This window comes from Schistocerca cancellata, chromosome 1 (assembly GCF_023864275.1).
Source record: "Schistocerca cancellata isolate TAMUIC-IGC-003103 chromosome 1, iqSchCanc2.1, whole genome shotgun sequence".
Lineage (NCBI taxonomy): Eukaryota > Metazoa > Arthropoda > Insecta > Orthoptera > Acrididae > Schistocerca > Schistocerca cancellata.
Genome location: NC_064626.1, coordinates 837989753 through 838013528, shown reverse-complemented (window position 1 = coordinate 838013528; position 23776 = coordinate 837989753). Strand labels below are relative to the sequence as shown.

The following is a 23776-nucleotide window of genomic DNA, read 5'->3' as shown; positions in this document are numbered from 1 at the left end:
CACAGTTAGTTTTTAGACAACGATGGGCGACAGCTGATATTCTTAGTTACTCCTGTCCGGTGTCTCACCGACGTCCCCCATATCTCTCCTCGACTGTTCTTATGGAGCGACAAGAAGCGAAATGCCACACTGACATTGAACACTGTGAACACATGGTTTGCAAGGTCTTGATCGTGTTACCATTACAAAGCACACTTTATCCTTGTTGGTCGAACTGATATGCAATGAATGCCATGTTTCCTTGGATGCGATTTTCCGATTATTCAGAGAATTGCCCATTTCAGGGTAAAATAAGCGATCTCTGTTCGGCTGTTTCTTCCTCGATAACAGGCGTTTATTTTAGTTACAAAATCCATGTTTTATGCCTATCTAAGTACCCCTTCAGCTCTGTAATTATTCAGCGTAGGTCTTCGCAAAATAAGAATCATCAGCTAAGTTGAAAGCCCGAAATCAACATGATTGAATCACACAGAAGAAATCTAAAGAGATAAATTTAGCGCACAGCACAGAAGCAGATGTTAAAACGCGCCTTGGACCATGTACCGCACAACAGATAAATGTAGCCAACTGAAGTGACATACTGAGCTTCTTTTCAGTATCATATACGCTTCACAAAGTCAGAGAAGTTTGATAAGGTGGATGATGTAACAGGAAGGACATTTTCTATAATCTATATTTACGGTGTTTATCTAGTACCTCGTCAGTCTCCTATGACGGCCATTCGTTTCTGTCTTCATGACGAACATTCTCTGGCCCAAACTGATTAGGCAAACTCACGTTATCAAAAATGAGTTGTAGCACTTACCGGTGGTAAGAGAGTCTGTCTACCTGAAGCAGACTCGAGCTCTAAATTAAACATGAGGAGTGCGTACCCCATGTCGAAATAAGAAATTCAGTCTGGTACATGCGCGCGATAGTCACGTCACCAGCACGCCGAGTGCTTTTGTAACTGGCAAAATAACCTTTTAATGCTTCCCGACGCTGATGTTTAAGCCAATGCAATCGAAGCAGTTAATGCAGATTTCATGGGTCTACCGTTTTTAAGGCTCTGTAGTTTCTCGGAAAAACGTAGTTAAACAGCTCTATTCTATGATGTATCAGACCTTTATTACGTTCAAAGGTTTTTATCCGTGTGTAAGCATCCACTTCTCGGAAAACACTGGTGGAACAGTTAAAAGCGGGAACGTTCGTTTGATCGGCTCTGTATGCACTGATTAACTGGCGTGTAGTCGTTACGTTCACAGATCGGGAGCAAACGCGCGATATTGGAATAGTGTGGCTACGCGATACGCTGCGGAATCTGTTTGCTTTTCATAACAGTGCAGGATTAGGGCCCTCTGATGTCTCAGCCAATTAATTCGACAGAATTATGATTTTTCGGAAATATAAAAAAGCCGCTCCATTTAAATCTAACAGAATAAGCAGATTTTACTTAGTACTTTGAATTTTATACAAAGCAAACAGACAATTAATAGAAGCGAGCATGGCTATTTATAATGCTAATGAGTCTGTTTCAATTGCCGTCATTGGCAGATTTCCATTTTTTTGACGTAATTCATTTTGTTATCACGTATGATTCTTGACGCAGGTTGACCTTGTTCGAATGGACTTCCAAAAAAGAATGTTTCTGGCAATTATTTGGGAAAAATATAAAGCCGTCACTATTTTATTGAAATCTGTTGTTTGGTCAAGTCATAAATGGTTTCACACTTACATGTCCATCTTCAGATGACTCCATTTACATATTAAGCACTGCATGGTGAGAGCACTATAACGTCTGTGCACTGTGTGAGAAATAATTATTACATCGCCAAAACCACGTTTAGCTGAAACAGATGTATTTAGTTAGAAAGACCTGCAAATATCGTTGACAGCAGGCAGGAGAAGTTTATGATGAGTATGTAATTATCTGTATTCCAGTTATTGACTCAGAAATCGTCATCGGGTTGCATGGTATTTAATAAGAAGAATGGCTTGTGCATAAAACAGCAAGTAATGATTTATTTCATATACACTATCTGCGTCTTTCATAATAACGGACCGAGAGTATAGGTGCTTGAGTATCCGCACTTAGTCACATATGGCGAGTCCAGCGGCTCGTCGTACACAACACGCTTACAGAACCCCAAATTCAGCAGTTCTCTGTATTCACTGCATCCTGTAGTGTAAACTGTGCCTCATCGTTCCGTAGAGTATTGCCGGCCAACGCCCGTCAACTTCGATCCGAGCCAGAAACTGAAGACCAAATTCAGAACGTTGCTGCGGATGATGAGGTCCAGTTAGTAGATAGTGTCGGAAGTTCCATGCGGCTTTTCGCGGATGATGCTGTAGTATAGACAAGTTGCAGCATTAGAAAATTGCAGCGAAATGCAGGAAGATGTGCAGCGTATAGGCACTTGGTGCAGGGAGTGGCAACTGACCCTTAACATAGAAAAATGTAATGTATTGCGAATACATAGAAAGAAGAATCCTTTATTGTATGATTATATGATAGCGGAACAAACATTGGTAGCAGTTAGTTCTGTACAATATCTGGGAGTATGCGTACGGAACGATTTGAAGTGGAATGATCATAGAAAATTAATTGTTGGTAAGGCGGATGCCAGGTTGAGATTCATTGGGAGAGTTCTTAGAAAATGTAGTACCTCAACAAAGGAGGTGGCTTACAAAACGCTCGTTCGACCTATACTTGAGTATTGCTCATCAATGTGGGATTCGTACTAGGTCGGGTTGACGGAGGAGGTAGAGAAGATCCAAAGAAAAGCGGCGCGTTTCGTCACAGGATTATTTGGTAAGCGTGACAGCGTTACGGAGATGTTTAGCAAACTTAAGTGGCAGACTCTGCAAGAGAGGCGCTCTGCATCGCGGTGTAGCTTGCTGCCCAGGTTTCGAGAGGGTGCGTTTCTGGATGAGGTATCGAATATATTGCTTCCCCCTACTTATACCTCCAGAGGAGACCCGAATGTAAAATTAGAGAGATCGAGCGCGCACGGAGGCTTTCCGGCACTCGTTCTTCCAGCGAACCATACGCGACTGGAACAGGAAAGGGAGGTTATGACAGTGCCCTCCGCGACACACCGTTGGGTGGCTTGCGAAGTATAAATGTTGATGTAGATGTAGATGCTGCGCCGTCTAGATCGTGTAGGGGTACCAGTATAAAATAGACCGCAAAACTTCTCGTACTGCTGAGCATGGGACAGACAATTCTTGTGACACTGCACGAGCACTAACACTATCCGGCCATGTGTTGCATGATCAGTTACAGGGACAGCAAACGTGTCAATATCTTACATTGGAATAGGACGCCATCCTCTTCCAGGTGCTATACCAAACTCATCCGTGTTTTAGAATTTCGTTATCGTCTCAGTTAAACCATTTAATGACGTTGGCCCCTACTCAGACCTTTCAGTCGACGATAGTCTCTCCATGTAGTGTGTTGCTGCCGTTCACATAAAACAGTTTTGTTGCCTGTGAACGATCTCTGTTCCCGGGTTCCCGGATTCGATTCCCGGCGGGGTCAGGGATTTTCTATGCCTCGTGATGGCTGGGTGTTGTGTGCTGTCCTTAGGTTAGTTGGGTTTAAGTAGTTCTAAGTTCTAGGGGACTGATGACCATAGATGTTAAGTCCCATAGTGCTCAGAGCCATTTGAACCATTTTGATCTCTGTTCTCGACGTCGATACCGTTCATTCACGTCATGGCTTACCAAATGACAGCGTATATGTCATACCGTCGTACAAACAGTGCACAGCGCCAGAGTGGCACCTGGTGGCCAAAGCTGAAACATTTTTTTTCAGTAGATCGGTTCCGCGTTAACGCATTAGCATGTCTACGAAGTTTCGCTGCTATACGATATTCAGAGCCCACACTGGACCTCCGTGAATAGCTGCGCTTTAATTACAACCACCCGGCACCTTCAAAGCTCCAGTATAAAGATTTCTTGTCCTTTCCTAACAAAATAACACGAGCGGGATGATTGTGAATAGTGTAGGAGGTGGTACTGTAGACAGATTCGAGTAAAACGTTCCACACAATATATGTCCAATTTTTATTGGTTACAGACATATTGCTGCTCACAGACACAAGTTTTCGTTTCACGTATCGGTACTTCAGCTGCTACGGATTTATTTGTCGATTGTCATTGTTGTTGTTGTTGTTGTTGTTGTGGTGGTCTTCAGTCCAGAGACTGGTTTGATGCAGCTCTCCATGCTACTCTATCCTGTGCAAGCTTCTTCATCGCCCAGTACTTACTGCAACCTACATCCTTCTGAATCTGCTTAGTGTATTCATCTCTTGGTCTCCCTCTGCCATTTTTACCCTCCACGCTGCCCTCCAATGCTAAATTTGTGATCCCTTGAGGCCTCAGACATGTCCTATCAACCGGTTCTTTCTTCTTGTTAAGTTTTGCCAGAAACTCCTCCCCAATTCTATTCAATACCTCCTCATTAGTTATGTGATTTACCCATCTAATCTTCAGAATTCTTCTGTAGTGCGCGACTGCTACGGTCGCAAGTTCGAATCCTGCCTCGGGCATGGATGTTTGTGATGTCCTTAGGTTAGTTAGGTTTAAGTAGTTCTCAGTTCTAGGGGACTGATGACCACAGCTGTTAAGTCCCATAGTGCTCAGAGCCATTTGAACCATTTCTTCTGTAGCACCACATTTCAAATGCTTCTATTCTCTTCTTGTCCAAAGTATTTATCGTCCACGTTTCACTTTCATACATGGCTACGCTCCATACAAATACTTTCAGAAACGACTTCTTGACACTTAAATAAATCTATACTCGATGTTAACAAATTTCTCTTCTTCGGAAACGCTTTCCTTGTCATTGCCAGTCTACATTTTATATCCTCTCTACTTCGACCATCATCGGTTATTTTGCTCCCCAAATAGCAAAACTCCTTTACTACTTTAAGTGTCTCATTTCCTAATCTAATACACTCAACGTCACCCGACTTAATTTGACTACATTCCATTATCCTCGTTTTGCTTTTGTTGCTGTTCATCTTATATCCTCCCTTCAAGACACTATCCATTCCGTTCAACTGCTCTTCCAAGTCCTTTGCTGTCTCTGACAGAATTACAATGTCATCGGCGAACCTCAACCTTTTTTATTTCTTCTCCATGGATTTTAATACCTACTCCGAATTTTTCTTTTGTTTCCTTTACTGCTTGCTCAATATACAAATTGAATAACATCGCGGAGATCCTACAACCCTGTCTCACTCCTATCCCAACCACGGCTTCCCTTTCATGCCCTTCGACTCTTATAACTGCCATCTGGTTTCTGTACAAATTGTAAATAGCCTTTCGCTCCCTATATTTTACCCCTGCTACCTTTAGAATTTGAAAGAGAGTATTCCAGTCAGCATTGGCAAAAGCTTTCTCTAAGTATACAAATGCTAGAAACGTAGGTTTGCCTTTCCTTAATCTATTTTCTAAGATAAGTCGTAGTGTCAATATTGCCTCATGTGTTCCAACATTTCAACGGAACCCAAACTGATCTTCTCCGAGGTCTGCTTCTACCAGTTTTTCCATTCGTCTGTAAAGAATTCGCGTTAGTATTTTGCAGCTGTGACTTATTAAACTGATAGTTCAGTAATTTTCACATCTGGAAACACCTGCTTTCTTTGGGATTGGAATTACTATATTCTTCTTGAAGTCTGAGGGTATTTCGCCTGTCTCATACATCTTGCTCACCAGATGGTAGAGTTTTGTCAGGACTGGCTCTCCCAAGGCCGCCAGTAGTTCTAATGGAATGTTGTCTACTCCCGGGGCCATGTTTCGACTCAGGTCTTTCAGTGCTCTGTCAAACTCCCATTTCATCTTCATCCTCTTCCATTTCCATAACATTGTCCTCAAGTACTTCGCCCTTGTATAGACCCTCTATATACTCCTTCCACCTCTTTCCCTTCTTTGCTTAGAAGTGGGTTTCCATCTCAGGTCTTGATATTCATACAAGTGGCTCTCTTTTCTCATTGTCATTATTATATTGAATTCAAGTTGAGAAATTGTGCATGAATTTTTCAACTATGATTGAAATTGTAGTTGTTGATCAATTTTGCTTTATCAATTAAGCTAACGGAATTTAGTTACAAATGCTGAGTGCTGCTATGTGATACCTGAGTTTGGCTTTTGTAATAGAAACGCTGCTGCTTGACGTGGCCCGCAGGCGTCAGCTGGGATAGATACCGGGGTAAACATCAGACAAAACCCGAAGGCCAATGCTTTGAGCACGTGGTAGTTGTGGGAGGTACGGGCAGGCATCGTTTTTCTAATAAAAGCCTTTTTTTACCTTTAGAATTTTACAACTTCATTAACCTGATCCTAAAATAGTGAGTGAACATTCGTTATGATGAACAACAAGATCCTCAATATAGTTTGTTAATGAAAGTTCCTGAAGTATTTTAACAGATCAGAATGAATTTACAACGTTTAAAACACAAAATACCTTTTTAAGCAAAGGAAAAAGTATACAAATTGCATAATGTAAGGTTAAATAAAAGATTCTAACGCCACATGGCAATACCAAAATTTTCGTGGATATGACCAGGCAATAAAATCAATAACTGTTGCAAGACAGCCTCAGCAAGGCAGTAAGAAAATATTTGGGACTTTTAAACTTTTGAGAAGGCCACACCAAAGCGTCGGACCAAAAAGCTCTGCAGTCATTCCTTCCCTTACTACAAACACTTAAGAGTGCCTCCAAGGTTCACTCGTGGACACTACGAGAGTGTCAAATTACTTATAACTGTAGATAACAGTTGAACACGCTAGGGCCAACTTAGGTTTCTTAATATGACAACCAATGGTTCGGTGTCTCATGCGGATCCACCTTAGATTCAAAACAGTCATTTACTTTAAAGCAGCTAAATAAATGACAATGCCGATATCAACGCTCTCTTCCCAGGCAGCGCTCTAACTGGAAATTGCAGTACCGAAGCAAAGCTTACACCACTGTCACGTCTTGTATACGCCTCACCAACGTGCACCTTTTCAAAATTCTTGTGTTCACCTCATGCCGTAATTCTTCGTCGGAACCCCTTGGCAGAACCAAGAAATCACTTCTCAGCTCTTGAATGGGCACACGATGATCGCCCTCGGGACAACGCCGGTCCTCCACACTAGGATCTTCGAGCCCACGGCGTTCTGTCCCCAACAGACTGCTTCGGTGCGGCGCCCACCGACCAAGGGGCCTTGCCCTCCGACACCGACGTCGCTCCTCACGCACAGCGCCGAGCTAACTCACAACAAGCCCCTCCTTCCTCCTTCTGTCCGCCTCGAGGCGCGCCGGAAGCCAACTCGACAAAGATATGCGGCGACCAGAGAATCCATTCCGATCTTGATGTTGACATTGCGACGAGTACTGAGAAGGCGGGTGGTTTCTGCTCACTGCTGTCTGTAGAACTCGTACGGTAGTCGCTTCCCCTAACCGCAGAGCACCAGATTCAAAATTGTTTAGTCGTGTCTTCACTAAACTGTGTGAGACTGGTACAGTGTTTGGCAGTCATATCTCACCTGAAAGTGCAAGTGATGACGACGTGATTGAAATAGAAGATATTATTCTATTGGCAGAACGTAGTCCTTCAAGAAGCGTACTCAGAATTTCTAACAGTGTCCGACATACAACAGTTGATGTACATTACGTATGCACGGCCTCTGTCCGTGTCGTTTACAGTACACTGAACAGCTTCTCGGATGAGGTGAAGGAATTTTGCCATTGTATAGTTGCAAATCGCAGAATAATGTCATTGACACTCTTTACTGATGAAACGAGTTTCGCTTGTGAGGGTATCAATAACACACTTAGCTCAGATTGGTGATCCGGTGGAGACCCACGTCCCTTTGAAGTACAGTTCCATTTTCCACCCTCGCTATTATAGAATCTTCGTTAGTTACCCCGCATTCAAAAGATTTCGGTCGTCAGCCATTTTGAAGAGCGTATGCCTTTATTCTGAAAAAATACAGGGAAGAACAACGTGATTTAGGAACACAGGCGTACGCACCTGAAAACGGAAGTACAGCTGATCGTGGTGCAGACAAGAGGGATTCTATAACAGACAGGGTGGAAAATGAAACTGTTCTTCAATACATTTGTGGCTGTAACTCCAGAAATAAAAAACTTATCCCTTTTTGGAGACGTTTCCAGGAATGTTCTTGTGGTAATGTGGTGTGGTGTCTTATGACAGACACTCAGTTGGTTGGGCATGTTGAGTTACCGCATCGTCTTACAGAGTTCCGTTACGTCGAGTTCCTTGAGAAAGAGCTTCCTGCTTTATTGACAGAGTTTCCGTTGACTGCAACAATGAGGAGGTCATCTACACCTTCTACACGTCAGGTACACATCATCTGAACGGAACATTTCTTGGGAGATGGATAGGAAGAAAAGCTCACGTTTCTTCGCTACTAACCTTCCCGGACCTTTCCTGCTATAGATTTTCGCCAGTGGGGTGGTAGAAAGGTGAAGTGTGCAGAGGAAAAGTAAATGCAAGAGACGATCCTTTGAATTATGAACAGGACCGCTCTCATAAAAGAACGCTAAGGCCACATCCGAAGAGTCACACGTGGTGGCGTCAAGAGAATTCGCAAGTTTTAATTTAATCATTTGCCACTGCTTAATAAGTTTTGTGGATTCTTGTTTGGTTTGCATTCTAGTAGCTAAATCTCTGCAACCAATAAAAATTGAACACGCTTTATATGGAGTGTGTTGTTTGATTTAGTGCTGCATATGCAACCAAGTTCTAAAATATTTACTACTGCTCCTGAAATAGATCAGCGATTTTTATTTTATATTTTATTTTTATTTTATTGTATTTGCTGCCATCTAGTGATTAAGACAGGTCATGTTTCCACAATATAGTATGAAGCTTATTTGATTTCTTTATATTTTAACAGTGCTGAAACTTTAAATAATTGCAATGTAAAGCTAATTAGGAAATGGAAATTCTTTAAATTAACGATTTACGTAGTAAGAAGATAGGGAAATCGGGAGGATTGGAAAGAATTTAGGTTAGTAGAATACTAGAGCCGATGCTCTCCTGGAGTGAGTATCTCAAAAGGACACTGAGACTCTCGCTCCCGGACAGCAGCTGCCCGATCTACCACTACACGCCATCCGAGGGCGAAGATCTCAGCAATACTTCTGAGCCTTCCGGCCTCATGTGGCGTGATCATACATCTAGGTTAGGTTATAGCCCGTATTGCGCTCTACATTTGTTTGCCTGACACTTCAGTGACTGTACATTTAGTCATTATCCTACGTTTGTCCCCATCTTCGTCTGTGCCGCTGTCGTCTGATCTGTTACCACCACTACTGACGCCTGGCTCGCTAGTATTGTCCGTAGAATCATTCGTCGCCTGTGCTCGTTGCCGCTCGTTCTCTTGTCAGCCTCTATACAGCACTCTAGATAATCAGCAAAAATAAAAAAAATTAAAAAAAAAAATCGCCAAATAGCCGTGCAGATTGAGAAGTTATTTTATTTTATTTTCGCTACCAGGTTCGGAAATTCAGTATGCCATTATCAGGCCCCATATGCACCTCCAAAACATTCGATAGAGGCATACTCGGGCCATCTCTTTGTGGATGTCGTGAACTCTCGAGTGCTTCCTTCGAAGACCTGGACAGTCAAGTCTTCGGAGGAAACACTTGAGTGCTCACGACATCCAGAAAGGGATGGCCCCAGTACGCCTAGATCGATAATTTTTGGGAGGTGCGTATGAGGCCTGAAGATGGTGGCAAATTGGATTGTCGGAACTGGTAGCGAAAATAAAATAAAAAACTTCTCAATTTGCACGGCTGTTTGGCGAATTTCATTGTTAAATATTTGACCAGCCGCTGTCCCACGTCCAGAATGAAAAAAAAACAGAGAGTAGCTATTCTGTTTGCACAGGCGTTGAGATCGGTTCACGAGGTGTGGTCGCTAAGTGAATATGTCGTCCTGCGAATGCTAGTTTTTTTTTTTTTCCTGTGGCCAACAGTCACAATATAGGAGCGTGATTTCTGGAGTCACTCTCTCTACACAGGTACAATCAGCCTCCTGAGCGAAACATACATGTACCAAATGTATTGTGTATGGCCCACGGCTGGTTAAGAACTGATTGGCATGTTTCATCCCAGTAGCTCCCTCATGTTTGGGAAGAAAGAATATACCGTACGGGCCTATTCGCAGTTGTCCCACTCTTTTTGCGTGGATTCACTGTCCAGGTTCTGAGCTCTCTCAAGGTCTGTGTTTCCTCCCACAAGAGATCTCTGATTGCATCTGGTCTGCCCGTTTTGAGACAGCATGTTGCCGCGGTAAACTTAACCCTAGGACGCCTAAGGGGGGAGGGGGGTTCGTTGAACCCACAATTTTTTTATGTCCCATGCTTTTGCCCAAGTAACTTTCATACTACATATTCCCTTTGAGTTATTGTTTGTTGGCTATTTTATGAAACGTTAGTGTCAATATATTTTATAGAAAATTCCTGCTTTGAAAGAAAAAATAAATAAATTTATTATGGGTCCAATAAACCCCCCCCTTAGGCTTCCATGCTATAGAAAATTTCCCTTAGTAGGATTTCGTATTTCTCATCTATACAACAATGCAGTTTAGTTTCTTGTTGGTTGGTATTCTTGATATTCACAATAATCGGTTTACTTTCAGAGGAAGTGATTGTTGATGTCAGTCAGCTGTTATATATCTTGTAAACTTGCAGTGAATTAGTGCAGTTCCTAACACGTAGGCCTCCAGTAACTTCGGTGTCCTACACAGCAAAAACGAAACAAAGTAAAAACTTACTGATGTTGTCAACAATGCACCAAGATAAAGGCACTGTTGGAGGAGAGAAAAATAAAACAGAGATAAATGCACATTATAATTCCACTAAAGGTGGAATTGATACCATTGATCAAATGACGCGTATGTACACCTGCAAGAGGGGAACAAGGGGATGACCTCTATCTGTATTTTACACTCTCATCGACATTTGTGCTGTCAATGCAACCACCATATTCATCCAGCAACATCCAAGATGGAATGAAAAGAAACACAACAAACGGAAACTTGATCTTCTGCAAGCTGGGATGGAACTAGTCAAATTTCAGGTAGAAGAAACAAGTGCCAAAGCAAGAGGGTTATCTAACCAAATTGTTCAATCAATGGAGACTATTCTACAAAAGAAAATCAAAGAAGTGGCAACAGAAGCACGTCAGCCTCCTGCAGGGAAAGGTCGGTGCCATATTTGTGTAAGAAAAGCTAAAAGAAAGAAGCAGAAGTACAACAATCTAAGTAAACCAAAACAGAATTGTGGACAGTGTCATAAACATGTGTGTAACACCCATTCAGAAAAAATTGTGAAGTGTGTCTCTCGCCTTGAAGTTGAGGACTCAGAGTAGTCTATTGTATATGAACACATCTGTATTTTGTATTGAAATATGTCAATTTTTTATTCACTCAATCCAATATTTATAACAATTAACAGCATTTATAAACTGATGCCTTAGTTAAAATACATAAACCATTTTGAAAGTTGTAATTTTTCGTCAGTAAAGTTATTTAATACCTGTGGGCTCGCCGAAGCCCCCCCCCCCCCCCCCTAAGGCATCCAAGTTAGAAAAAAATGCTTGGGCGTCCTCGGGTAAATAGTTATGTGTATCGGGTATATCCCGAGTACCACGCACAGTGGACGGTGATAGAGGTGTAGAGAAAAAGAGAGAAGCAGAGACGTGCGGTAAGTGGTGTGTTGTTTGGTTGTCAGGGTGCGCGTGAAGAACGGCCTGAGGCTGCTGGGCGCCGAGGCGAGCTCGGAGCGCTGGAACGTGACAGCGTCGCTCAACGGCAAGCACACCGCCGCCACCGTCACCGCCTTCCGCAGGGACAGCCTGGCCGACGCGGCGCCGCAGCTGCAGCCCTCGCCGCACGGCAAGCCGGGGTGAGTCAGCCACCAGCGTCCCCTCCCGGTCCTGCCGGCGTTTTTGCAATGTACAGGGTGTATAAAAAAGAATCATCCGATGTGGTACGTCTACAGGGTGGTCCATTGATCGTGACCGTCGTAGTTCGCTACACGACGACGGGGGCGCGTCGAGTAGTCCCCTGTTCGATAGATCGGAGGAAAACAACTTTGCGAATGGGGTTTCCAATTGCAATTTATGAAATATTGGCCTGTCCCACGTGCCATTGGATATTCGAGGCTCATTGAGTAGCAAGTCGTAAATTGCGATTGTGTACTGATTTCTATTGCCCCGATTACAGCGAAAACCGTGGCGAAACAAATAATATGCTTCACACAAAGCGTATGTATGTTTCGCCGTAGAATCGTAATCAGCATTTAAAAAACTGGGGTTTCCATTGAACATTTCAATGGGTGTGGTCCTCCTCAGAAACAAACAAATTAGAATCATAACTTTTTTTGGTCCGATGTGTAATTTTCGAGATACTTCTATTATTTCAGTTTAAATGAACACATTTATATATCTATCGGCTATAAAAGTAAGTGCCTTATAGCAATACGCAAAGGCACGTTTTTTTATCTTTCCATCTTTTGCATTTCATATAAATGTATATGTATAGTTCTGTAGAACAAAATTGACGAGAAATCTCTGCACTACATGAAATTATAGTAGAGAAATTAACAACAAAATAAAATTTGCTCGAATCCTATACTGACTGCAAACTACTGGTGTATATTAGCTTAAGGAACAATATAACATAGAGATTTTTTCAGGAACTCCCCGACAGCAAAGAACGAGTGAACCACGGGGAAATTCTTAAATTTACACTTGAACGTGCGATTGCTAAGACGCTTTAATTCTTGCGGTAGCTTGTTGAAAATAGACGCAGCAGAATACTGTACTGTACACCTTTCTGCACAAGAGCCAAGGAAATGCGATCCAAATACAGACTCTATTTCTGCCAAGTATTAACTGAGTGAAATCTGATAATTCTTGGGTATAAGCTCATACCGTTAGCAGCAAACGGCATTAAAGAAAATATATACGGAAAGGCCAATGTGTGAATTATCAGGCTTCTGAACAGGAGTCTACAAAAAGTTCATGAACTTACACCACGTATTGCGCTAACTGAGCGAACAATAGCCTTTGTGAAGGGGAGTAGTTATCCCAGAAAATAATGCCGTGCGTCACGAATGAATGAAAGTAAAGTAGACTAATTTTCGTGTTGAAACATTACTTATCGCATATACTATTCTAATGATAAATAGAGTAGCATTTAATTTTTGAACGAGTTTCGGAACATAGGCTTTCTATGACAGCTTACCATCTGCCTGAACAATTACGAATTAGGTGTTCAGACTCACAAATCATACGTATTGTGTGTTAGAAATTATACAAGCTGTGATTTAGCCTAAACTGACTATTTACAAGCTATGAACTTGCGTCTTGAACTGTACTATTTGGATTGTTCACACTCATACGTAGTGTGTGTTAGAAATTATACAAGCTGTGATTTAGCATAAACTGACTATTTACAAGCTATGAACTTGCGTCTTGAACTGTACTATTTGGATTGTTCACACTCATACGTAGTGTGTGTTAGAAACTGTAAAAACTGAGTCTTCCCATGATGTAGCAAAGACTGATTTTCTACAGGCCATTAAGTTATGTCTTGAATTGGACGAATTGATACATTGCCTGTGTTGCACTCAGAACCTTTCACTAACAAGCTAGTGTAATTAGCAAACAAATTTTAGACTGTAGTGTTATATTAGAAGATATATAATTTATACTGGTTGTTCATAAATAGTCTGAAAAGCTTGTAATGGTTTGCTGGGTAGGCAGTACAGAGAAATAATTGTTAAGCAAAAGATCGATACGTTTCCCCGTTCCTAGTTAACTAGCACAGAAGTTAGTCAATCAGACAGTTGCGCTCGCAAATTCAAGAGCCCCGCCAGATAAAATTAGTGTCAGCTGTTCTCATAGCGTAGATGACAGCGCGCGAGACTGCTCAGCCTTTGGTTCCAGTTCGAACCTTATTACCGTCTCATTTGTATCGCTCTCTTATTCGGTTTTATGAATCTAAGTGAAGAACACATTTGGTGACACCGTCTCTGGAGGAGGGGGGCGACGGGTAGATTCTTGAATTTGAACACGCAACGGCTTGATTGGCTAACTCCAATGCTAATTAACGTGGAAACGGTGCAATGTATCAAATTTTTTTCTTAACAAGTACTTCTCAGCATAGCCCACCCTGCAACACCGGTACAAGTTTTTCAGACTGTTTCTAACCATCTTGTGTATACGAGGATCATTCCACACGTCACGCCACCTATGGCATATCTTACGATAATGCGACAACGTAGTAATTTCACGGTGTGCGATGAAGAGGTAAGGCAGTGTGTATCAGAATGCCAACATACAACAGAGTTCCAGTACAGGTCATGGCAAAGGGTGACATGAAACTCATGCATTATTTTAAATCTATGTAAATTTAATTCGCACGAGTACAAATGGAACAAAAATGAGTCAAATAAACTATACTTCAAAATAGTCCCCGAACGGATGGAGAATGCGGTCCCAACGATAGGGAAGGCGTTAAATGCCATTAGCATTGCCACCAGTGTGTGCCACCTGTCATCAAAATACCTTGAGGATATCTGTCCCGTTTGCAAAGTGTGTGCCACACAATGGTTTCTGCAGTTATGGAATGAGGTCGACGTAGCATGGAAGAGGGGGGGGGGGGTGTCTGATGAGTGGGGTGGCTGGAGGACAATTTTCCACCCCATCGCTGTACAGAGTTCATGATGTCTGCTCAGCCACAGCGGCCCATGCTTCCGCATGACAATGAGTAGCATTTGTGCCAGCGAGAAGGTAACTTTCACGTACGCTTGTTGTTGCCCGTTGCTTACATCCACTTTGTAGCACACACTGAATGTTTCAGGCGCTATTACCCACCCATCCTCGCATGCTGTAGCGAGCTGTGGCTTGATTTCGGTACTGTTTGCCGTGGGCTTTCGAACGTATTTACTGCGATTACATCGATGCCACATGTATGCAAGGTACACCTTGTTCCCATGACTTATGGAATGACCCTCGTATAGGAAACAGCATCGATCCCAGTACCGACTTCTGCCACACTCCCTATTTAACCGTGCCCCAATCAGACGCCACCTCATAATCATTACCATTATTATGGAGAATGATCTTTCTCCGTCTGTTCGTAAAGTACAAGAGGTAGCAGTTGTGAAATATTCCTCTTATTCCGTAATGGTCGTTTCTGCAGCAACATTTTGTGATCAACACAGTCATAACATTAAAGCAAAGAAAGCCAAGAAGACGGCTGCGAGCCAGGGATTTGGGGATAGCCTGTATTTTAAGATTGCACTTTGTACCTCATTTTAGCTACTATATTGAAAAATATTTTATAAATGTATCTAAAACATATTTTAATTCTGCACTGTGTTTTTTTTTATCGTAAGACGGAGTGTTATGGCACTAATTTCGGTAGCCAAATAATTCGACAGTATGACGGTGTAACTATAGGCTGAAGCAAATAAAACATTTGTTCTACTGGATAGAAGTTGTTTTTGAAACAGTGTTACAACTTTACATCTGTGCTTTACATGCATTTTTTAACGTTTTCTTTTTTTTCTCTCACGCTTACAAGTACTTAAAGAGCTTTGACCGAATGAAAACGAAGTGCCTCGAGTGACTGAGTGATTGTTCAGGAGCGGCGGAGCGGCCGGTGGCGGCGGCGGCGGGCCGTCCAAGGCGGAGGAGGTGTTCTCTCTGCTGGTGGCCGTCTCAGACGAGGGCGGCGCGGGGGCGGCGGACGCGCGCCTCGTGCTGAGCGCGCGTTACGTTCTGGCCGGCGACGTGGCGGCGGCGGCGGGGGTGGCGGGGGCGGCCAGGAAGCCCGCGCTGCTCGAGGCGTCCGGCCGGCGGAGACACACCGCCAGGCTCGAGGTGCACAAGGACGACATCCAGGCCGTGCTGCCCATCTCCAAGGTCGGTCTCACGCTGTGCTGCGAGACAGCAATACTTTGCTTTTGCGTAAATCACACATTACTAATTTCGGCTGTCATCATCAGATTTGATCATCAGAGCTGCATAGGGCGATTACTAAGTGTAAAACAGGAAAGGTTGCTGGGCTGGATGATCTTACGAATGAGAAAATAAAACATTTTGGTCCTGCAACACTAAAATGGATTCTACACTCATACTCATAAATTAAGGATAATTGCAGAATGTGGTGCCATACAACGTGGCACTACACAAAACTGGTGTTAATAGCGTAGGCACATAGGGAGCACACACGACACAGATCTGTAAGTCCACGGTATTGGTGATCAGTTGAGAGAACCGTCCCGAAACACATGTGCTACAAAACGCCACTGTTTCCTGCGCATGTACCCCGACGTCAAAATGGGATATGATCACCATGCACACGTACACAGACCGCACAACGTATTGGCATGCTCTGGATCAGGTGGTTGCGCAGCTGCTGGGGTATAGCCTCCCATTCTTGCACCAGTGCCTGACGGAGCTCCTGAAGTGTCCTAGGGGTTTGAAGACGCGCAGCGATACTTCGACCGAGAGCATCTCAGAGGTGCACGGTGGGGTTTAGGTCTGGAGAACAGGGAGGCCCCTCCATTCGCCTGGTTTCTTCTGTTTCAAGGTACTCCTCCATGACGGCAGCTCCATCAGGAGGAAGGTGGGACCCACTGCACCCCTGAAAAGGCGGACATACTGGTGGAAAATGTCGTTTCGATACACCTGACTGTTACAGTTCCTCTGTCAAAGATATGCAGCGGTGTACGTGCACCAGTCATAATCCCACCCCACTCCACGAAACCACGACCTCCATACAGGTCCGTTTCGAGGACATTAAGGGGTTTCTATCTGGTTCCTGGTTCACGCCAGATGAAAACCCGGCGAGTATCACTGTTAAGATTATACATGGCCTCGTCCGTGAACATAACCTGGGACCACTGTCCCAATGACCATGTACAGTGTTCTTGACACCAGGCTTTACGGGCTCTCCTGTGACCAGGGGTCAGTGAAATGCACCTTGCAGGTCTCCAGGCGAATAGACCATGTCTGTTCAGTCGTCTGTAGACTGTGTGTCTCGAGACAACTGTTCCAGCGGCTGCGGTAAGATCCCGAGCAAGGCTATCTGCAGTATTCCTTGGCCGTCTGCGGGCACCGATGGTGATATATAGGTCTTCTTGTGGTGTTTTACACTGTGGACGTCCCTTACTGCAGCGCCTGGACACATTTCCTGACTAGCCTCCAGTCATCCTAGTATTCTACCCCTCATAACGTCATCAATATGTGTTCTTTGAACCATTTTTAACATACAGTCAGCATTAGAACGTCTGCAAACGTCTGCACACTTACTCGCTGCACCGTTCTCATACATGCACCAACACACCTCTGCGTATGTGGACTGCTGGCAGCGCCACGGTGCGACGACCGCAGGTCAAATGCACCGCATGGTCATACCCCTTGGTGATTTAAACCCGCAAATTGCTCACCAGAGTGTGTTTCACCATGTATCAACAGTATCCTTAATTTATGCGCATGAGTGTAGATCTTTTTAACAACTGCTTATGCTCTGGTAGGATCCCCAAAGTCTGGCGGAAAGCTCCTGTTACCGCTATCCGTAAACCCGGTAAAGATAACAATGACCATAAGAACTACCGTCCCATATCTCTTCTTTGCCATTTGTATAAAATCTTGGAGAGAATGATTCTGAATCGTTTGACAGAAGCAATTGACACTGCGCTCTTTCCTCAACAGGCTGGCTTTAGACCGGGTAAAAGTTGCACGTCACAGATCCTCGGTCTCACCCAGTACATCGAAGACGGTTTTGAATCACGTATGGTAACCGGTGTGGCCTTTGTTGACCTGTCTGCTGCGTACGACACTGTGAACCATAAATTACTCCTGAAAAAGTTTTGTGACATCACTAATGAATATTTTAACCACCTTAATAGCCATCTTCCTTAGCAACAGGTGATTTTTAGTGGAATTTCAAGGACTCGAATGATCAACCACTCCCGCTGTGCACCGGCATGATATCGCAATGGCCACCTAGGAAAAGGATTTCCATGATGTCGAAAATAAGCTGTCTGAAGCACTGGAAGAACTAAGACGGTTCTACAAAAATAGTAAGTTATGGCCTAACCCTACGAAAACGCAAGTCTGTGCTTTCCACCTAAAAAACAGACAGGACAACCAACAACTAAATATTTCAAGGAATGGCGCTGAACTTGAACATTCATTTTCCCCTAAAGGTTCTTGGCGTGACCTTAAATCGGTCCCTAAGGTTCAAAACGCATTGTCAAAACACAAAAATGAAAGTGTCCGCAAGGAATAATATCATACGAAAACTAAGGGGATCTAACTGGGATGCACAGCCAGTCACTATTCGGACTTCGGCTTTAGCGTTGTGCTACTCTGCGGGCGAATAAGCAGCGCCTGTCTGGCACAACTCCTGCCTTGCTAGGCACGTGGACACCGCTCTGAATGAGACGTGCCTATAAACACTGGGTGCCTGAGACTCACTAAAGTGGAGCAACTGTATTACCCAGCAGGTACAGCTCCGCCCGACATCAGGCGCGAAGCAGCTGCTCAAGCAGAAGGACGTAGAGTCTTGACATCTGACACTCACCCATTATTTGGCCATTCGCCAGCGCTGTCTCCCTTGAAGTCCAGAAAAAGTTTTGTAAGGGTCTATGTAAACAACAACAACATAAACCAAAGGCTAGACATGTGGACAAAGAGAGTAGACACTGCTCCTCTAGGCTGGAGACAACCTAGAGAAGAACTACCTCCCTGTGATAGAACTGGTGTATCTGGAAGTCCCTCAGCAGATTACGAACTGGTGTTGGGCGGTGTAAAGAAACTCTTGAAAAATGGAGATACGCTAGAGGACCCTCAACTTGTGAGTGTGGAGAGGAGCAGACGATGTCTCACCTGCGCAACTGCCGTCTGTGGCCGTCATCATGCGCCGAAGAAGAGTTGATGCTGGCCAGTTCTAACATCTTAGACGTTGCTCGTTTCTGGGCGAAAACAATTTAATTCAATGTCTGTTAGTCTATACTTAAATGTGTTTATGAATGTGCATTTATGTACAATTACTTCTGACTGTATGCTAACTGTATTGCTTTGAACGTAGCTCACTTTTGGGCAAAAGCAAGTTAATTATAGATTTCTTTGTCCTTTTTCATGTATACGTGTTAATTTCCATTGTCTACTTACGACTTCTATAACTGTTAATTTCTGTTTATTCCCTTGTAATTGATGCCTTTGACACGAATATAAAAATCAGAGCTGTGAAAATGAAACGAAGCAGATGTTAGATTTTGAGAAAAAATAAAATACGACTACGAGGAATGGAGAAAATTAATGACACAGAAACAGAAAAAATTGGTGTAGAGAAAAAAAATGCAGCAACGCAAGGTACCAATCGATTGGAAAAAGAGCCAGATAACTCTCGTTTTCAAGAAGCATAGTCGGTAACCATGCAGTGAAGGCTTTCGCCACCGAATGTCCTAGCTGCTGGCGAGTCTTCCAGGTTTTATGGCCGTGGTTCATGAACCTTCTCTGTTCCTGAAATTTTGTCCAGAACTGCGACGGACATTTTCAGAGGTGTTCTGGTTTCGCCGAGTCTTGTCGACTGATGGTTGGGAGCTGCAGGTGCCTTCACAGGGGTGGCTGCTCCCCCTGGGATTGACGGAGATCAGAACACGTAGACCCTCTTTCTCCAGCTTCTTGAATTGTGGTGTGGCCTCTCGGTGGTTGTCTTCTGGATGCTGTTAACCCTTTTCAGTGCAGTTTGCTTCAGACGTGGACACAGCTGCGTGGTAGTGGTCAGTGGGCTCGCCAATGACGCTCGTCGAAGAGCTACATAAATACTGTGGAGTACTTCGACCGCGCCCTTTTTCCGCAGTATTGATGTCGCTCTCCAGCGTTCGACCCGTCGGTCAGAAGGCCGGGCGAGAACACAGCATTCTGATGACGTCGAGCACAGTTCTGAGTGAGAAACGGCAAACTTTTGTGGGCTACGGCCATACAACCAGGGGGTCTCACCAGTAGAGTAGCTAGTACTATCTATCACTCGAGATAAGGGTTACTAGTCTAGCTTCGACCTACGAGACAGAGTTGCGACAGTCACTTCTTCTATACCACTAATCAATGGCGTGTAGCAATCCAATTATTTTCAAAAGCCTCTCAGACCAGAGCTCTGGATTGTAAAACGAGCACCACAATGAGTCACTACACCAAACGATTTTTAGCACAGGTTGGGGCAAATAGAAGTGGCTCGGAGAACAGAGCTGCAGGGTACAAAGAAACACGGCATTACTAACCTGACTACAGCAGATGTTGAGAGTGACCACCATTCGTCTGTTGGCACTTTCAGACCCTCGTCAGCAAGTTGCTGAATGCGGATCGAAGCTGGACTTGCTGAAATCTCATTCTAAATGTTCTGTTGCTGTTCTTGAAGACTAATAGGGTTGTTGCGATACACCTTAGACTTGACGACTTCCCAAACAAAGTAATCGCATACCGATAGATCAGATGACCTGGCTGACCATCTAGGACTGCGACGAGAGTGACGGCTGCTAACAACTCTCCTCCTCCGTACATGCTGCCACAAATGGTTTCAAAATGTTGGCAATGTAAGTTGGTACGAGCTACTTTTATTTTCCCCATCCTGTATTTCCTCCGTAAACAAAACTGGACAACAGTCTAAGGATAAAAGGAGGAGGACAGCTAATCACCACCTGTTTCCAATGGAACAAATGGACTTTACTGTCTTACATAATGTCTACCTTATTGTTATCAGACAGCTAGTTCATGCTTGCCTCCACCCTGTAGTATATCTCTGTCCACCTAGCAAATGGCCGTTCACTAAACGCCGCCGTTTCTCACGGAAACTCAGGATTACTCACTCCCGACTTCCATACAAGCGACACTTTAAACACCTGAACTTCGATTCAAAGGGCGCACGACTCCCATACTAAGCTGACGAAGGCTGCCGACTCAGTACGAAAGCATTCCGGGGCAATATTTTGACAGGAAATGAGCTTCCAGAGCAGTAAAAATTGGCCATTTCCTGCTAACGCTCATAGCATTTGCTGTAAGAAGCTGCTTCCTGCGAACCTTTTGAGAAGTTCCTTTTCCAAACGGTATTAGGAAGCAGCGGTCTTACTGAGGAAATCACTCGCCTTTGAAAACCACAAAGTCAAGCCAGACCACATAACTGAAGCAGATTAAGGGAAGATCGGCCATCTTATTTAGAGGTCGGAGACTGACCACGACCAACACAGCCAAAGGGTGCTGCCCATAAACGACGTTACATGCTCATAATTATAGGCGTGTGTCGCTGACGCAAGTAAGTCTTGGTTTGTTCCATACTACCACCTCTGAAAGTTTATCGGCGGAGTTCTGATTCACCCTGCATGCATGGTGGTTCAGCTGTCCCTACTGCTGTGGTTTTATGCAAACCGAACTGTAAATCTGGCCTGTATAAACCAAGCGAGGGAATAATCCTCTCACTCACCATGCGCAAACAGTTAGGCCTGCATACTAGAAATCCTGACTGGTGAGGGACGAGTGTGGGAGTGGAAGTGCGTTTGGAGGTCAACAACGTTTTTCTCGAGCGACTCGAAAACTACGGCCTCTAGCGGAAACGTATCCCGGTCCAAAATTTAACTGCATTAAACCTCCTACAAAAAGATCGCGTTCATTTTTTCTGTAGAACTAATAGTTTGCGCATAGCGAGTGAGAAAATCTGAAAATCTCGCGCATGGTTTATGACGGCCAGCTACAACATTACAGGCTGCATAAAATCACAGTGGTAGGGCCAACTGACTCAGGCTGTATAAATGATATACGTGGTAACGTATTTGCAGTCGTTAGGGAGGTAGCACCTCCAGAAGCGAAATGCATGAAGACCGAAAGACATTGGCGCTGGAACTGGCAATTGACACGGAATGTAAGTAAATATGATGAACTGCGCACAAATAGGCGACGAGATCGATTACACAATTGAAGTCAAACCACTGTAAACAGTAACAACCGTATGACATCCAAGAGTAACCGGTCCGGATAGGTCTAAAGTCGAAATACCGCAGAAAAGTAATTGCAGGAAAAGCTGACAGTAGGTTGAGATTCTTTGGAAAAATAATAAGCAAATTTAATTCAGTGGCTAAAGACATGGTTTACAAAACACTACTTCGAATTTACCTTAACATGTTGGGCAAATACAATAGCTAGAGAAGATCCATCGAAGATCGCATTGTTTCGTCATGGGATCGTTTGAAAAGACCGAGAGCGTTATGGAGATGCTCAAGAATTTGCACTGCTACTCGCTAGAAGAGAGACCTAGTGAATCCCGGAAAGGTTGGCTGCTGAAATTGCGGGAGCATACGTTCCAAGAACAGTCGGCCGATATATTACTTTTTCCCACATGTGTCTTGCCGAGTTACTACGACGAGAAGATCATAAAAATTACGTAAAATTAGTCTCTAGCTGCAGAGACGGTCTTAGTCAGAGGCTAGTTTATTTATAGTTTTATTTCATCGCACAATTGCGTTCCCGCCATACAGATGGATAGTTTAAGCACACAGACATTAGATCTCTTACGGAGTTTTACCAGTAGTCATCCTTTCTGTGCACCATTCGCGAATGGAACAGGAGAAGGGGATACAAAAAATAGGATACAAAAAGTACATTCCACCACTTGCAATGTATGGACATAGGTACATATGAGCACGACGCCGAACGTATGAAACCATGTTTCTGATCAGAGAAATGAGCCTTTGGTTACACGTGGTTAGGATCAAATGCTAACGTAATGTTTGAAACTCCCTGCATGGAAACGCCTCTCCAGTACGAAATCAGCCTGCGGGTTGTGAATAATTTGCCACTATATTCGGTTGTCAACGTTGTGTAATGTCCTAAGGTTATTAATGCAGAACTTTACAGTTAACGTACTGAAACTCCGCGGCACACATTCGCCTCCTACTGACTGTGGGAGACGCGTCTACATACAGGAGACAGTACACGTAAATGAAACACTTGACTGTAACCGCCTGTAAATTAAGCAAAGTTCTGTGACGACATGAATTGTAACAGACGTTTGACGTCGTGATGATATGTACTGCATTATTATTTGTATTTTATTTTTGTCTTGTATTGTAACCATTGTTTCATTTTTATAAATCTGGCGAGATAACGGGACTAAACCAGTCACGTGTGCAAAATAAAGATATTTGTGATCTAGAATTAAGTCATCAATGAAAGTGCTAAAATGTTCTCTATCTCTATTACGTGAACCTTATTTATGTCTTTTTTGTATTTTCTGACTACACACGTCATGGATGGAATTCTTACGGAGTCGTGTCGATTCCGATCGAGATCCTACTCTCAATCATTTGCACCATCATTATTATTAAGGGTTCACCGCCATGTGTCGGCATGAATGAAGGAAGACAGATATCGTTTTGATCACTTTTTATCTTTACTCGAATTTACGGTTTCGTTCTTTGTTGCAGATCATCTTCCGATCCAAATCTAATTACTGCGAATCAAATTTCGTCTTTAGGGTGGAACTCCAGTTTACTGAAGCTTCGCTCTAATAACCAATGTCCAGTGTCAATCGTAATACACATAAAAAGCATTTTCTCTAAACCGGGGCGTCCGAGGGATTAGAAAAATATTTATGTTATACTAACCTTCAAGAAGACAGCGAATATTTAGTTTCATAACGTATTTAACTTGATGGAAACTGGAGGAAACAAACGCACCATCAAAATTTCAGATATAGACAAA

The 23776-nt window shown here is 43.5% G+C and overlaps 1 protein-coding gene across 1 annotated transcript in view; it reads left to right on the top strand.

The window, feature by feature from the left end:
* Positions 1 to 23776, top strand: part of LOC126106857 (transmembrane protein 132E) — a 264511-nt gene that overhangs the window by 73252 nt on the left and 167483 nt on the right. The window contains exons 5-6 of the mRNA XM_049913292.1: positions 11737 to 11910; positions 15661 to 15940. Coding sequence (XP_049769249.1) covers positions 11737 to 11910; positions 15661 to 15940 — 454 coding nt within the window. The remainder of the gene's footprint in view (positions 1 to 11736; positions 11911 to 15660; positions 15941 to 23776) is intronic.